This window comes from Nannospalax galili, unplaced genomic scaffold, assembly GCF_000622305.1.
Source record: "Nannospalax galili isolate Female #2095 unplaced genomic scaffold, S.galili_v1.0 scaffold806, whole genome shotgun sequence".
Lineage (NCBI taxonomy): Eukaryota > Metazoa > Chordata > Mammalia > Rodentia > Spalacidae > Nannospalax > Nannospalax galili.
The window spans coordinates 1,289,719-1,303,512 of NW_008355419.1; the positions used below are offsets into that span (position 1 = coordinate 1,289,719).

At 54.2% G+C, this 13,794-nt stretch overlaps 1 protein-coding gene across 6 annotated transcripts in view; it reads right to left on the bottom strand.

The window, feature by feature from the left end:
* Nucleotides 1-13,794, bottom strand: part of Morn1 (MORN repeat containing 1) — a 57,189-nt gene that overhangs the window by 5,993 nt on the left and 37,402 nt on the right. For all 6 annotated transcript variants that reach the window (XM_029555861.1, XM_029555859.1, XM_029555863.1 and 3 more), the window contains 2 exons: nucleotides 8,551-8,684; nucleotides 8,390-8,469 (listed from right to left, as the gene is read on the bottom strand). In XM_029555861.1, coding sequence (XP_029411721.1) covers nucleotides 8,390-8,469; nucleotides 8,551-8,684 — 214 coding nt within the window. The remainder of the gene's footprint in view (nucleotides 1-8,389; nucleotides 8,470-8,550; nucleotides 8,685-13,794) is intronic.

Consider the following 13,794-nt stretch of genomic DNA (forward strand, 5'->3'; position numbering starts at 1 on the left):
ACCCCAGAGCCATCCTCTCACCCCTCTCTCTTCTCTCTCTCTCTCTCTCTCTCTCTCTCTCTCTCTCTCTCTCTTTCATTTCTCAGGCTGGTTTTGAACTTGCTATGTAGCCAAGGATGGTTTTGAACTCCTAATCCGCCTGCTCCCCTTCCGCGGAGTGCTGTGATTATACATGTATACCAACATACTTGTTGTGATGCTGGGGACTGAACCTAGGACTAAGTGCATGTTAGGCAAGCAGCTACACCCCAGCCCATTTTAAGACAAGGTCTCTGTAGCTCAGGCTGGCCTGGAACACCTCCTGCTTCAGCCAACCAAGTTCTGGGATCTCAGGAATGCACCATCATGCCTGGTTTCATCGTGGTTTTGTCACTGGGGCTAATGACATTTCTTTGGTCAGTTTTTATTTCTGTGGAATTAAAAAAAATTGCCAGGTGTGGTTTCACCAGCCCTCCACGGTCTCTGAGCTATTGGGATGCCTTCTCTGTCCCAGGTCATCCAGGTTGTGAAGTGGACACACACCACCCTCCTCCTGCTTAGCCTGGCCTGGGCAGAGGGCTCTGAAGCAGGGACTGAGCCAAGTAAGTCCAAGGTGCCCCATCTTCCAGGCCAGAGGAAGGGTTGCCACAGGCATGCAAAGTGCAGGTTCCTAGTTCTCTGAAGAACCCATCTGACCCTCAGGGTCAAGGAAGCCTCAGCAGACACTTCTGCCCTAGGCTGCTTAGGGCTTACAGGCAGCCAAGCCCCTGCACTAACAGAGGATGCTGGCTTATGGAGCCTCTGAGTTAAGAGTCACAACAGAGGAAGCTGCCACTCCAGGAGAGCTCTCCAAATAGCTTTCGAGGCCACACTGGATATGAGCCCCAGGGCTTCTGTCAGTCCCTGGAACCCCAAACCAATGTTCCAAAATTAGAGCCATCACTGGAGCAGGGAGGCCCTGATTGGGGTCAAACTGGAGATAGCTGTCACCTTCTGAGTCTCCAAAGAGAGGCGCAGGAGCCACAGGGGCCTTAGTGAGGTGACAGCCCCCTCTGACCCTTCTTCTGGGGACAGCAGGTCTGGGCTGGCTTTGGGATCACATTAGCACATGGCCTCTCCCACAAGGCCCCAAGCCAGGTGGGCCCCAGGCATCAGTGGACAGCTTATGGTTGTTTCTCCGGCCAGAGTGGAGGCCTGATAACTTTTTATCCACAGTGCCCTGTCCCCCATTGGACAGCCCACCTTGTTTACTTTCTGTTTGGGGGTGCCTATTCAGCTGGGGAGGGGTCCCTTGGTGGTTTCATGTGAAGGGTTAAGGCTGCTGTGCCCCGCCTTCTCATTATGCTGTGGGTCACTATCCCAGCACTGCGCCAGGCAGGAAATATCCCACTGTGCCCTGTGCCGGTGGATTAGAGTGCCAGGGTAGGCATATCCAAAGCCAGCTGCTCCTGCCAGGCCCTCACACCTGCTTCCATTTATTACTCCTGCTTGGACAAGACAGGGCTCAGTTTTCAATCCTTAAAACTTTCTAGAGGGGACTGGACAGATGGCCCAGTGGTTAAGAGCACTTGCTGCTGTTGTAGAGGACCAGAGTTCAGTTCCCAGCACCCATGCTTGGTGGCTCCCAACTACCTGTAATTCTAGTACCAGGGGATCTGACATCCTCTTCTGACCTCTGCAGGTACCCCTACACATGTGCACATACCCACACACATATACATAAATAAAATTTTTTAAAAATACTAAAAAAAATTCTTTCTAGAGAAGGGAAGAACCCGGATAACCCCTTTTTGTTTTTCCTGCTTTCCTATCCAGATGGTGGGGCAGTAGATGGGCTGACAGTGGTCCATATTGGCTCAGGTGGCAAAGGCCCTAGGTGGCCTTAGGATCCCATGACACCACTCAGACAGCATCTTGTCAATCCACTCAAGCACCCACGTGAGGATCTAGCTGTTCTCAAGGCTGCCCAGCCCTTCATCTCTAGGGTACTGGTCCTATCCCTTGGGCCAGGCCTAGCCAAAGCCCTCCTGTTCCTTGCAGTCACCTCAGCCAGGAGGGAGGTAATGTGAGGCCCACTGCCCTGCATATGCCCCTCAGCACATGTCCTGGTGAGAAAAGGGGACTCAGTCCCTAGACAGGATGGACACAGGTGAGCAGGAGGGCTGGGGTAGGGCCCAGGCTGGGGCCTGTGGTTATCACAACCATATCTCATGAGTCTTTGGGGTCCATTTGAATGCATTCAAAAGCGTCTGCTCCAGAAGTGCCCCAGCATGGTTCATGTGGGAAGATAGAGGTCGGGGCTTCTGGCCGGTGGGACCCTGTGGCCTGTGCCTGCTGGGGCTGCCCTTTCCACTGTCCTCTGCATTAGCTGGGGTGGAGTAGGGCAGGAGGAGCTCCCTTCCTGTGCCACATGCTCACCCCAAGGCCTGGGGCCCTCCTTCATGGGGTCTTACACACATTGGTTTTATGTAAAAGTACTAGGCTCTGTGACTGAGTCCATGGGCTGCGGGCCTGCCTAGGTGTGACATGTCCTCTGTGGCTGTGGCTGCATGGCTGCCTCACTGGCTGGACCTGCCTCGGCTGGTCATAACATAGCCAGGGCTCAGCGCTACTCTTGCCCTGTCCTCTGCAGGCTCCAAGCCTGGCATGGTTGGTGGTTGACTGGGTTCCTGAGTCTTGGTGCTGCTGGGGTGTTGTGGCTGGAGTGACTTCCAGGGCTGTTCTTGTGAGACGGCCTTGTGCAGGGAGGTGGGAACCCAGGATGCTGTTGTTGCCCCCCACCCCCGTAAGTGTTCTTGGTGCCTCTTCTGACAAAAGGCCAGAGTTAGGTGCACACTGCTCACCTGCAGCAGCCAGTCAGAGGGGTCTTGCGTGCTGCTGAACATCAACCATCTCTCCAAGAATAAAAAAAAATTAATTGGCTCCATCTGTGTTGGCCTAATGACTGATTAAATGACTAATCACGGAAGTCTTAATTAAACGCATTTTTCTCAGAGCTGAGGAGGGAGGAGGGACTCTGATGGCCCCCAGCATGTGTTGGCATTGGGTAAGCGGGTGAGACAGCAATGGACAATTAGGCCCAAGGTCATCCACCAGAACTTCCCGCGCACATCCCTGGGCGACTCGGTTGTGTCTCAATATCTCCACAGATGGAGTTCCCAGAAGCTGCATTTTCCTATCACAAAGCACGCCATTAGGATTTCTGCGGCAAATGTAAGCAGAGTACCCCCCCCCCCATTCTATGGAATGTTCATGTGTGGCTGGACAAATTCACAGCCACATTTATTAAATCAAGTCCATCTTTTGCAGCTGACACAATTTCACGTAGTGCGGAGACTGACAGGGCCCTTTGTTGTGCAGTGAAATTCCGTAACATGCCTGGAATGTCTCTGCAGGAATGCAGCAAGGGGCCCTGGACGGAAACTCTCTCTCCCAGGAAAACAGGGAGCAGGCGCCTGCAGGGCCATCACCCCTGCTGCGTGCCCTACCCCTCCACTCATCCATGCTCTGTTACCTTCCTTGCACTAGTGTTGGTCTGGCATTGGGTGGCCATGTGTTAAGTAAAGAGCAAACAAAGGACCCACTTACAGAATGAGAGGGACCCCCTTCTCAGAGCCCAAGGGCTCTACCCAGACCCCACCTCTCCGTGTCATGCAGCCATTCCAGACCTGGGCCCTGAGCTCATCCACAACGCCAGCAGCATCAATGGTGTCTAGAGGTCAGGTGCTCCTTGCACTGGGGGACTGGTCTCTACCTGTCCACACGGGGCCCAGGATACAGGTGCTCTTCTTCCTGGCTGCCCTGCACATAAGTGACAGGGCCCTGTGTCTGTGGACAGCAGGGAGTGCAACTGGCACCAGCCTGTACCCATAAAGCCTTGCCCATGTCCAGCCTGGTGTCGCTAGATCTTGTACCTTCCTTTCCTACCAAAGTACCTGTTTTTAGGGAGGGAGTACAAAAGTAATCAAATAGCACGTTCCAGAATTATGCCTAAACCTGTAAGAGGCAAGCAGGCTCTCCAAGCACGCTACTCTTCTTATGTAAATTAGACCCTGTGTTCGCTTGCTCTGCTCTGAAATTACAGGGTGGCATGTCACTCTCAATCTTCAGAGGTGGGGGGGGGCTCCTTCCTCCCTCTTCCTATTGTCTGAAGCCTCCCGAGGACAATGAGAGCTGCTGACTGACTCAGGCAAAGCTAATCAATGAGCTTTCTCAGGTTTCAAGGGTCACTGGCTGATGGCCAGGGGCAATCCCTCCCCAGGGGCCCTGAGTAACCTGATGGCTACTCCTGTCTGCAGGCCATAGGGACAAGGGTGTGGACCCTGCAGTTTGAAGGACAGATGTGTCCTCAGGGATGCAATCCCAGCATGTCCTAGCCCCACCCTGGGCTGCTGCAGCTCAGGGGTACCCAAGCAGGAAAGCCGTCTGGCTTTGACTCACACATGGTTTACCCTACATGGGATGGCAGCTACCTTGGGCTACTTGAGACTGAACACCGAAAGGCTGAGAATTATGCCACTGTGACCCACTATCCCACTATGACTTCTGTACAGCAGTGACCAACACACAAGCCACCACTGGCCCTGATGGGCTGGCTTGGCCATTTGGTGGGGCCTTGGCCATAGTAGGACAACAGAGTGGGGTAGCCTCACTCAAGCCACTGGGAACCAGGTTTCTGTGCCAGGGATGGAAGGGTTCCTGATGACCACAGGTGACTCCCAGCTCAGTCAGCATTTGCCAGCAAGTGTGAGGGCCTAGCAGGTTGGGGTGGTGTGCAGTGTTGGCAATTTCAAAGCCACAGTGATCGATCACACACTCATCTCTCTGACTGAAATTTCGCCCTCCTTGGCATCTTAGCTGTGGTGTCAAGTCTTTGCCAAGAGGAAGGGAGGATTATGAACTATGACCCAGTGTGGCAGCCAGCTGGGCTGGGTCAGGCAAGGACAGCCCATGTGGCTCTGTAGGCCTTCTCTCTAGGGCTTTGCTCCTGTAACTGTAGAAAAGTGGGGGACCCAGTGATGACAACTGGGGGGGGGCTGGCAGCACTAGGTAAGGGGTTTGTCAGGGAAGCTGTGAGCCAGTGGCTGTGTTAGGGTTTGGAACAGCAGGCCCTCCAGGTATTCTTGGTGGTGTGGCAGTGGGCCAGGAAGCCAGGCCAGCCAAGGCTGGGGCCCCATGACAGGTCTGATCTACATTCTGTGAGAACAGAGATAATGTGGGACCAAAGTAAGGGAGGTCTTGGACTTGAGGACCATCTGAATTGGAGGTCTCTTAGCACTGATAGAACCCCAGATTGGGTTTTGTTGATGACGTTTGAGTCCTGAAGACTTAAGAGTCCAGATCATAGGGATCCCTTCCTCCTGCGCCCCAACAGGGGTTCAACATTCACAGGCAGGATCCTAACCCAGAGTGCCAGCTAGTGACCTTCATCCTACCTATCAGGGCTTGTGGGCCTGAGCTTCTCAAGTATGCCCTGCCCAGCCATGATGCTGGCAGGCTCTTAAGTACAAACCAGACACCGTCTGAAATCCAAGCACTCCTGGTTTGCAGAGACAGACTCGGCTAATAGAAAGGATGGCTGTCTTGGAATACCAGAAGGTAGGCTCCCGGGGTCACCCTTGAAACTGGTACTCAAAAGGCAGGAGGATGGGAGGGACCTTTGACTGCCAGAGGTGCTGAGGACACAGGAGGGGCAGATCCTAATGGAGGTACCCGCATTCTTTCCTAGGGTCAACTCTTTCCTAGGTCAAACTCAGGGAGATTAAGGGGTCTTCAGGGAACAGAATTGAAAAGCCCAATATCTTTAGATCAGCATCCTAGAAAGCATTTGGGTGGTAAAAGTGGCCAGGTTGGAGAAGACAAGAGACCTTGGGGCTCTGAGAACATTGCTGTGTGTCGGGGGATGGGGAGCTGGCGGAGGCTGGGGTTTGCCTGTGAATGACAGTTGTATCTTTAACCTGTGGTCATAGCAGAACCCCAGGGTGCCCTAACCCCATCACCGTCCCAAGAGAGAAGCAGGTGTTCCAAGCATTCACTGTCAAAAATCTCTCTCAGGAGAGGCTGGGGCTATAGTTTCAGATGAAATACTTGCCTAGTGTGCACAAAATTCTGGTTTCCGTCCCCAGCACCACATAAACCAGCCGTAGTAGCACTGGCCTGTGGTCTCAGCACTCAGCAGGGGGAGGGAAGAGGATCAGAAGTTCAAGAAATTATTCTCAGTTACATAGAGAGTTCAAGGCCAGACTGGGTTATATGAGATCATGCCTCAAAAATAAATAATTAAAAAATCTCTCTCTGGGGTTCCCATATTCTACAAACAGGAGCCCAGCTGATCTGAGCAACAGGGCTCCCAGGAGAACGACCTTGATCTCAGTGGTAGAAGGAGGGGGCTGTGAACTACCTGCAGACCAGAGCCCTCAGACACTGGGGGAAACAGAGCAGGCAAAGTAGGAGAGGTGCCACTGGTTGGAAGCATTTACCTGAGGCGTGATCATTTCAAACACGCTCACTGATTCAGCGGCTCAAGGGCTCACTGTAATCCTAGGCTGTGGACAGTACAGACACCTTGGGGCCTCATAGTGGGCAGTGAGAGAGGATGAGCTGGCTACCCTCCATCTTCTCTGGAGGACCCTTTGGTTGAGGGGAGAGAAGTGTCCATGCCACCCTCGGCAGGGTTTCCATGGCACCAGACAGCGGGAGAATCCCAGGTCTTCAGGTCCACCAGCATGTGTGACTCTGGGCTCAGCTGTCGGCCCCATATCCACTCTGGGAGGAAACACTGGATGGGCGGGAGTTGCCACACTGGCCAGATCTTGGTTGTATTTTAAGTCAGCTTCAGCTCTTGTGCAAATGAGTGTCTTGATTCACAGGCCCTAACTCAGAGCAGCACAGGACGTACCTCCTGCTAGAAGTGGCTCCTGTCCCAGCAACGCCTTTCAAGGGGCATCAAAGGCTTGTCAGCTTGCCAACACCTCGCCAGCCTCCAGTGTTCCTGGCTCACCCCACACCCACTGCGTCACCGACGAGCCATCCCACTGCAGAGCTCCAGCAGGCAGTCGCTGCTCTGGTGGGCCACGGGCCTCCCTCCCTCCTTAGTACAATGTCTTGGGGCTTCATTGCTGGGTCTGTCTGCCGAGGCCCTGCTCTGGGAGTTTCACACAAGCCCCGTGCTGAGGCAGAGCCTCAGTACCCTCCTCGGTTCCTGTCTCTGACAAGGCTCCGGGCTCAGAGACCTGGCTGGCAATTTGTGGGCGCCCCTCACCTGCCCTTTGAAGCTCCCCCCTGGCCATCTCAGAGGTGGCGTTCTCCTACCCACACACTGCCCTGGTACTTAACTGCCTTCTAGTCTCTCAAGAGTTGTCAGGACACCCTGCTCCAATTAGGCCCAGTGAGGATCCACACCTCATGGGTTCTACTTGCTAAATACCTGGCACATGGGTACTGGCTGCTCTGCAAGAGATGTAACATGCCTTCCATGGCTCATAGGTGCTGGGGGTGTTGGGAAGGGGTTTATCTCTCCTGCAGCCTGTATTCCAGTGGGGTGTGTGGAACTGGCTGCCATGTTCTCTTGAGTCAGCAAAGGGATGCTCTTCACATCCCACAGTGTGACAAGCAGACCTCTGATTTGTCAGACAAAAATCCAGTCTTGATGGGCTGGAGGGAAGGCTCAGCGGTTAAGAGCACTTGCTGCTTTTCCAGAGGACCTGAATTTGGTTTCCTGTATCACATCAGATGGCTCATAACTGTCTGTGACTTCAACGTTAGGGAATCCAACACTTTCCTCTGGCCTCCATGGGAGCCCATGGCAGACACATAAACATAGTAAAACAAATCTTTAAAACTCTCCTTAACTTTGGAGCGCTATTGATGAATGAATTCCTGTGCCTCAGTTTCTCTGAGTGACGAGGTTAGACTATAGCACCTGATTTGTGTGCCCACAGCACAGCGTGGCACTGGAGGCTGAGAAACATGAATCTCCCTGCTGCCCATCTCACATGGAGCTTCTCCATGCAAGTCCATGGTCAGCTGCTGTCACCCTTGAGGCACACAGAACTGTTCCCCTGCCACTACAATCAGTCCTTCCTGGGCTCTACCTGGTGTTGGGATGCAGAGTTTTCAGTAACAGGGTTGCAGAAGGCAGACTGCTCCCCTTGGGCCTTATCGAGTGGGCCATCAGCCATAGCAACATGGGTAGGGGTGGCTCTTGGTTGCCCTGTCTCTGAAGATAGGCTCTCTCTGGGCTTATGCTCTACCTTCCTAGACACTCTAGGGCTCTCTCTGGTCATCCTCACAGATCCCTCACACCATGGTGTCTTGTGTATGGCAGGCCTAGGAGAAGCTGAAGCAGGTGTCTCACAGGGGCGCATGCCAGGGCTTAGCCACAGCAGTTCCCACCAAATGCAGTTCTTACCTGGTGCTTTCTGGTGGCTCCTGTGAAGTGGCTGCTCCCTCTGGGGGACTCTGGCTACCTTTGGGCCTCCTGTACGCCTTCTAGGGGTGGGGCAGGGGAAAGAAGAGGCTCAGAGGAGCCTGGAAGAGGCAGAGAGAAGTCCCCTATGGCTCAGGGCCTACCTCAAGCATGCTGGGCAGGAACAGGAAAGGCTGCATCCCAGGTGGAGGGGGCCCGAGGAGGATGTCCACAAACTCAGCACATCCATGCTCCACTCGTTGACAGGCTTCAGGACAGCGAGGCTCATGTCTTTCAGCTAAGCAGAAGGTTTGCCCCGAAAAACAAAGCAAACAGAAGTCCTGTGAGCCCTGAGCAGAGGAAAGCCTTCCCCAACACCCAGAGGCTGTCCTGCCACTAGCTGAGTGGGTAAGGGCAGGACGTGGAGCCTGGCCAGGGATGAACCTTTGTCTTGGGCACTTCCTGTGGGCCAGCCCAAGACAGAGGAGTGTAGACAGGGCAGTGTAGACAAAGGTTATGGACATGGAAAAGTAGATAGTTGGGTATAGACCAGGCAGAGTGGGTAGGACAGTGTAGACAGAACAGTGTGCACAAGGGTGTGGAAACAGGAGTGGAGACTAGGGGTGTAGACAGAGCAGTGTGGAGAGGACAGAGTGGACACAATGGTGTGGACAGGGCAACGTGGACAAACGAGTGTAGACCAGGCAGTGTGGACAGGGCAGTATGAACAGGCCTGTGTGCTCAGTACAGGTGGCGTGGTAGTAGGTGGATTCTGGGGCTTGTCTGGGGCTGGCTCAGAATCAATAGGCCCTGCCTATGACCAGGTGGGCTGCCCCTTTTAATCTGGCCAGCAGAAGCACTTGGCTCTCCAGAGGCCCAAGCCACACAGACCACTTTTTGATATCCTCTCAGAAACTTTCCCCATCAGGCCCCAACCTCAGCAGGCCTGGGCGAAGGAGCCTTTGAAAACTGCACCCCCTCAGCCGGCAACAGCCCCGAGAGGCTCTGAGGATGATGGAACATGGGTCCCTCGAGCAGACTCCTGCCCACCCTGGCTCTTGCTCCTTCTTCTCTCATGGTCCCAAGCTGTGGGGAGCATAGGGATGTCTCCCTCTGTCTCCACCGCACCCACAGGTAGAGCTGCAGTCACAACACTCACCGTCCTGTCTCTTCTACAGTTAACAGTTCAGCCCGAAGGGTGATAGTTTCAATGCTAGGTTGGTACAAGGTCCCTGGTTGCTCCCAAACACACTTGCACATCAGAGCCCACTTTCCTTGAGACCAAGCGTCAGGGCTCTCCTCATGGCGTCTATCCTAAAGTTCCCATCATCAGGGAGGAGGCACAAGTGAGAACCTCCACTCAGGGAGTTCTGAAGGGAGAGGCTCTGGCTGGGGCAGCGGCTTCAGACTTGAGGTGCACACTGGCCTGTCTACACTGTCCTATCTACTCTGCTTGGTCTGTACCCTTCAAACTACACTGCCCTGTCTACACTCCTCTGTCTTGGGCTGACCCACAGGGCATGCCTAGGACGAAGGTTCATCCCCTGGCCAGGCCATTCCAGGTAGTGGGGTTGGTTCACAGAGCAGTGAAGGAGATGGAGGGGCAGAGCAGAGGGTAGTGCCTGGGAAGGAAGAGCCAGGGTCTAGTGTGGAGTCCAGGAAGAGGGGATACATTCTGTGTCAGCATCACTAGGAAGAGGAATGTTCCAGGACAGCATCTCTTCAGGGGTAAGGAGGTTTGCAGGTGCCCACACTCAGTCCTTGGGGCCAGCCCCTCAGAGGAACGAAACTGGAATGAGTGGTGGTGGTGGTGGGGTGTCTTTCAACTGTGTGCTGGACAGGGCCCTGGGGCCAGAGGCATTAATGTCCTTTCCCCAGAAGCCCCCTTCTACAGGATCTGGGCCTCTGAAGTATTTCCAAATTATAGGTGGAATAATTATTTCTCTCAGAGGTGTCTTAATTTTGTCTTACGGTGCATTAATAAAAGTCGTTTCCTATGCAAGGACATTCCTTCGCTAATGTCCTCTCCTGCAGCTCTGCTGCTCCTGACTGCCTGTGTCCTGGGCAATGACTGGGAACTGCTCTGCTGACAGCATGGTTTCCAGCCTCTGCACCTTGGTGGTTTCCACTCGGACTGTGGGGACCAGCTCTGCTGTCTCCTTTACGAACAACTTTTGACAGTAAGATGCCCACTGTGCCTTCATATCCAAGTGGCTTGCCCCAGGCATGGTGGCAGCTGAGTGGCCCGATTGGGAGCTCTAGGGACACTAGGCCCAGACCATAGCAGCACTTACAGCTGTAAGTTGCCATTTCCATGCACTGTTTCCAGGAAATGGGGGTGGAAAGGAAGAAAGCGTGTTAAAAAAACAAAAACAAAAACCCAGTTGTTAAAGGGCTGCTTCTGTGAAATCACCACAGTTGGCATCTACCAAGCACTTGCTTGGTGTCACACATCTGTGGTCGGGCCTGATGAGGTCATGCAGAAAAGGCTGTCACTGCTGTCATGAGGCTGCCGAGAAACAGCCTTAGACAAGACTAGTGGGAGCCACGGTGACAGCAGGTGGTCCCACATCACTGGTGTTAACCATGCTGCTTGGTGGGAAGATGACACAGAGTGCTGGGGACCTGGACGCCTGGCTTTGTGACCACATCTTGATGTGTAGCAGACATCTCCCCCATGAATGAGGCTGTCTGATTGGCCACAACTCTTGTCATTTTCCTCACTCCCTTTTACCTCCTTGGTCCCCATGACACAGCCGACTGCTCTCTCAGCAGGCCTTTGCTCTGCAGGGATGGTGTTTAGATGGGCCACCCAAGGTCCCCAGCTACCCCTCCTGCTGTAGCAGCCCTGTATATATGCATCAGAGCTCTGTGGAGGGGAAGGGAAGCTCATGGTGTGGGTGTCGGGGGGGTGCAGGGCAAGAGGCTCCCACAAACATTTAGCTCCCCTAGAAGAGGGGACACCCAGAAGGCTCGCTGGCTGGAGGACTGCTGAGTCTGCTCTCACTAGGAGCATGAAGTGAAGTCCGTGCGCAGTGCCACCCACATAGGAACAGATCTGCCTCTCCCAAGGCTTCTTCACAGTGTTGGAGAGCTGGACTTCATGAGAACGTGGCATTGTCAGCTCTCAGTCTCGGGGAAACTGCTGCTGCCCTCTCTGCAGCATCTCTGACTCTTACCCTGCCCTGGCCTGCTGACAGCAATCCTGGCGTAGGTGGGTCTCTGCTCCTCTGCCTACACCCCCTCTTTGACTGGCCATCTTACTTTTCATGGAGGTAAGTGCCACATTTATCCAGATGAACCTCAGACTCCTCACTCTTGGGATCAGAGTGGGCAGCCAGCTTCCTGTCACGCCTGAATGCTGCATAGGATGTCCACATACTACAATCACAGGACCTTGGGCACAAACCAACTCTCTTCCTTTCCCTTCACACATGCCCTTTTTCCAACCAGATGCCCCCAACCATCTCCCCATCCTCCTCCTCTGGGCTGCTCAATAGCCACTTCCTTGGGTCTATGCCACCACTGCCCAGGGTAGGATGACTGTGATGGTACCACCTGGGCTCTCTGCTCCCATTATGCCCTGTAATTTATCTCTCACCCCAGCACACAACTGGCTCAGACCATGGGTAGGATGCTGGGATAGCTCCCTGAAGCTCCCAAGGGCTTTGTCTGCCTTGTGGGCACAAGAGAAACCTCTGGGCAGAGGACATGGGAAGCACCACGTCTTCCAGATGTCTCCTGCCCAGAGTTCTGCCAGGGCATCAGGGGACACGCCTCACCCTGCCCTGCACTCAGCCCTGTGGCTGAGCCCTCCCCCATCTTTCTGGTTGCAGGGTAGCTGACCCCCTGCTCATGTCACCCTGGGTACGGCTCTCACCGTGCCCATCCTGGCTGCAGACTTGGTCCTATTAGGCCAAAACATCAGAGAGATAAAGGTTTCTGGGCCACCTCAAGGGAGGGGGCTTTGGAGAGGGAAGCTGTGCTGGGGACCAGAGAGGGCAGCCTGACCTCTCTGGGAAGGAAATATCAATTAATTATCTTTTTACAGGCGAACCAATTAGACTCCCTAATCACCTGTGTAGGACACCAAGGCAGAAGGGCCGAGAAATTGCCAGAATAAACAAGACAGTAAAGACCTGCCCCACCGTGAAACGGCTGCCTTGGGCCTAGGACTTGCCGGGAGGAGCACAGGCTGCATGCGGAAATGTTTTCTTCATCTAAGTGAATTCAAAATATCCAATGTTACTGACCCTGAGGGGGCAGGAACGGCCTCGCTTGGAGGTGACCAGACACAGCGCATCGGTCTTCGGTGTGCACTCCATTAGCCAAGGAGCGGCAGTGCCGGGAGAAGTCAGTGGGGGTGTGCCCCATCAGAAGGACACCTTAGGTAGGGGCCAGGCAGGCAGCCCGGGCTTTGAGAACTGCCGGGGTAGTCAGGCGAGGCTCCTGTGCTGCCAGCAGACCGTCCCTCTTCGTTTAGGGACTCTCTTCCCTTTTGGGTTCTGTTGTGGCTAGGGCTAGCCAGAGGCTCTGCCAATCAGCCGATGGAGGTGCCGTGGCTACCAGCCATCACTACCAGCCCGGGGCAGTAGCACCTGGTCTCGATCACTCCCTGCACAGGCCTCCCCAGCATGCAGACCCCCGGCTTTCAGCCTCCTTAGCTTACCTTCCCTCTGCCAGCAGGAGCGACTCATCATGTGCAGCCCGAGACCCCAGAGCCAGAGCCTTGCTTAGCACTTTCCACGCAGTTTACACGTGCCCAGTGCTCACCCTGCACCCCCTTGACACGTGCACAGGCACAGGCACTTAGGGCTCAGTGCCCTACCGCTCTCTAGGCACCCTGGCCCAGGCACAAGCCACATGGTGTTGAAGGAGAGAACTGAGTCCTGTAAGTTGTCTTCTGATAACACTTTGTGGCCTGTGCACCCCGGCCCGCCCCCAATAAATAAACGTAAAAAATATTTTAAGAGGTGCAGAGGAACTGGAGAGATGGCTGTGAGTAGAGTTCTTGCCAAACAAGCATGAAGTGAAGACCTGACTTGGGATCACCAGCACGCCCATAAAAGCCGGCCACAAGAGCCTCTGGCTCCAACCCCTACTACCAAAAATAAAAATTTCAAAAGCAAAGACCTCCTCCACTGCACACTCCTGGTGCCCTGACATCCTACACAGATCCAAGCGGCCATGGATGGAACCCCCTGAAACCAGGAGACAGAATAAACTCTGCCTCCTTTGAATTCTTTATGTTGGGTGTTCTGCCACAGTGACCCTAGTGACTACCACAGGCATGCTCCCTGTGTCACTGGAAATTCCACGTTCTATGAGGACTTGCCTCAGGTCAGGAGCAAGAGCACTGGGTTGTTTGGGCTTCACAGAATCGCCGCTTTTTTTTTTTTTTTTTAAAC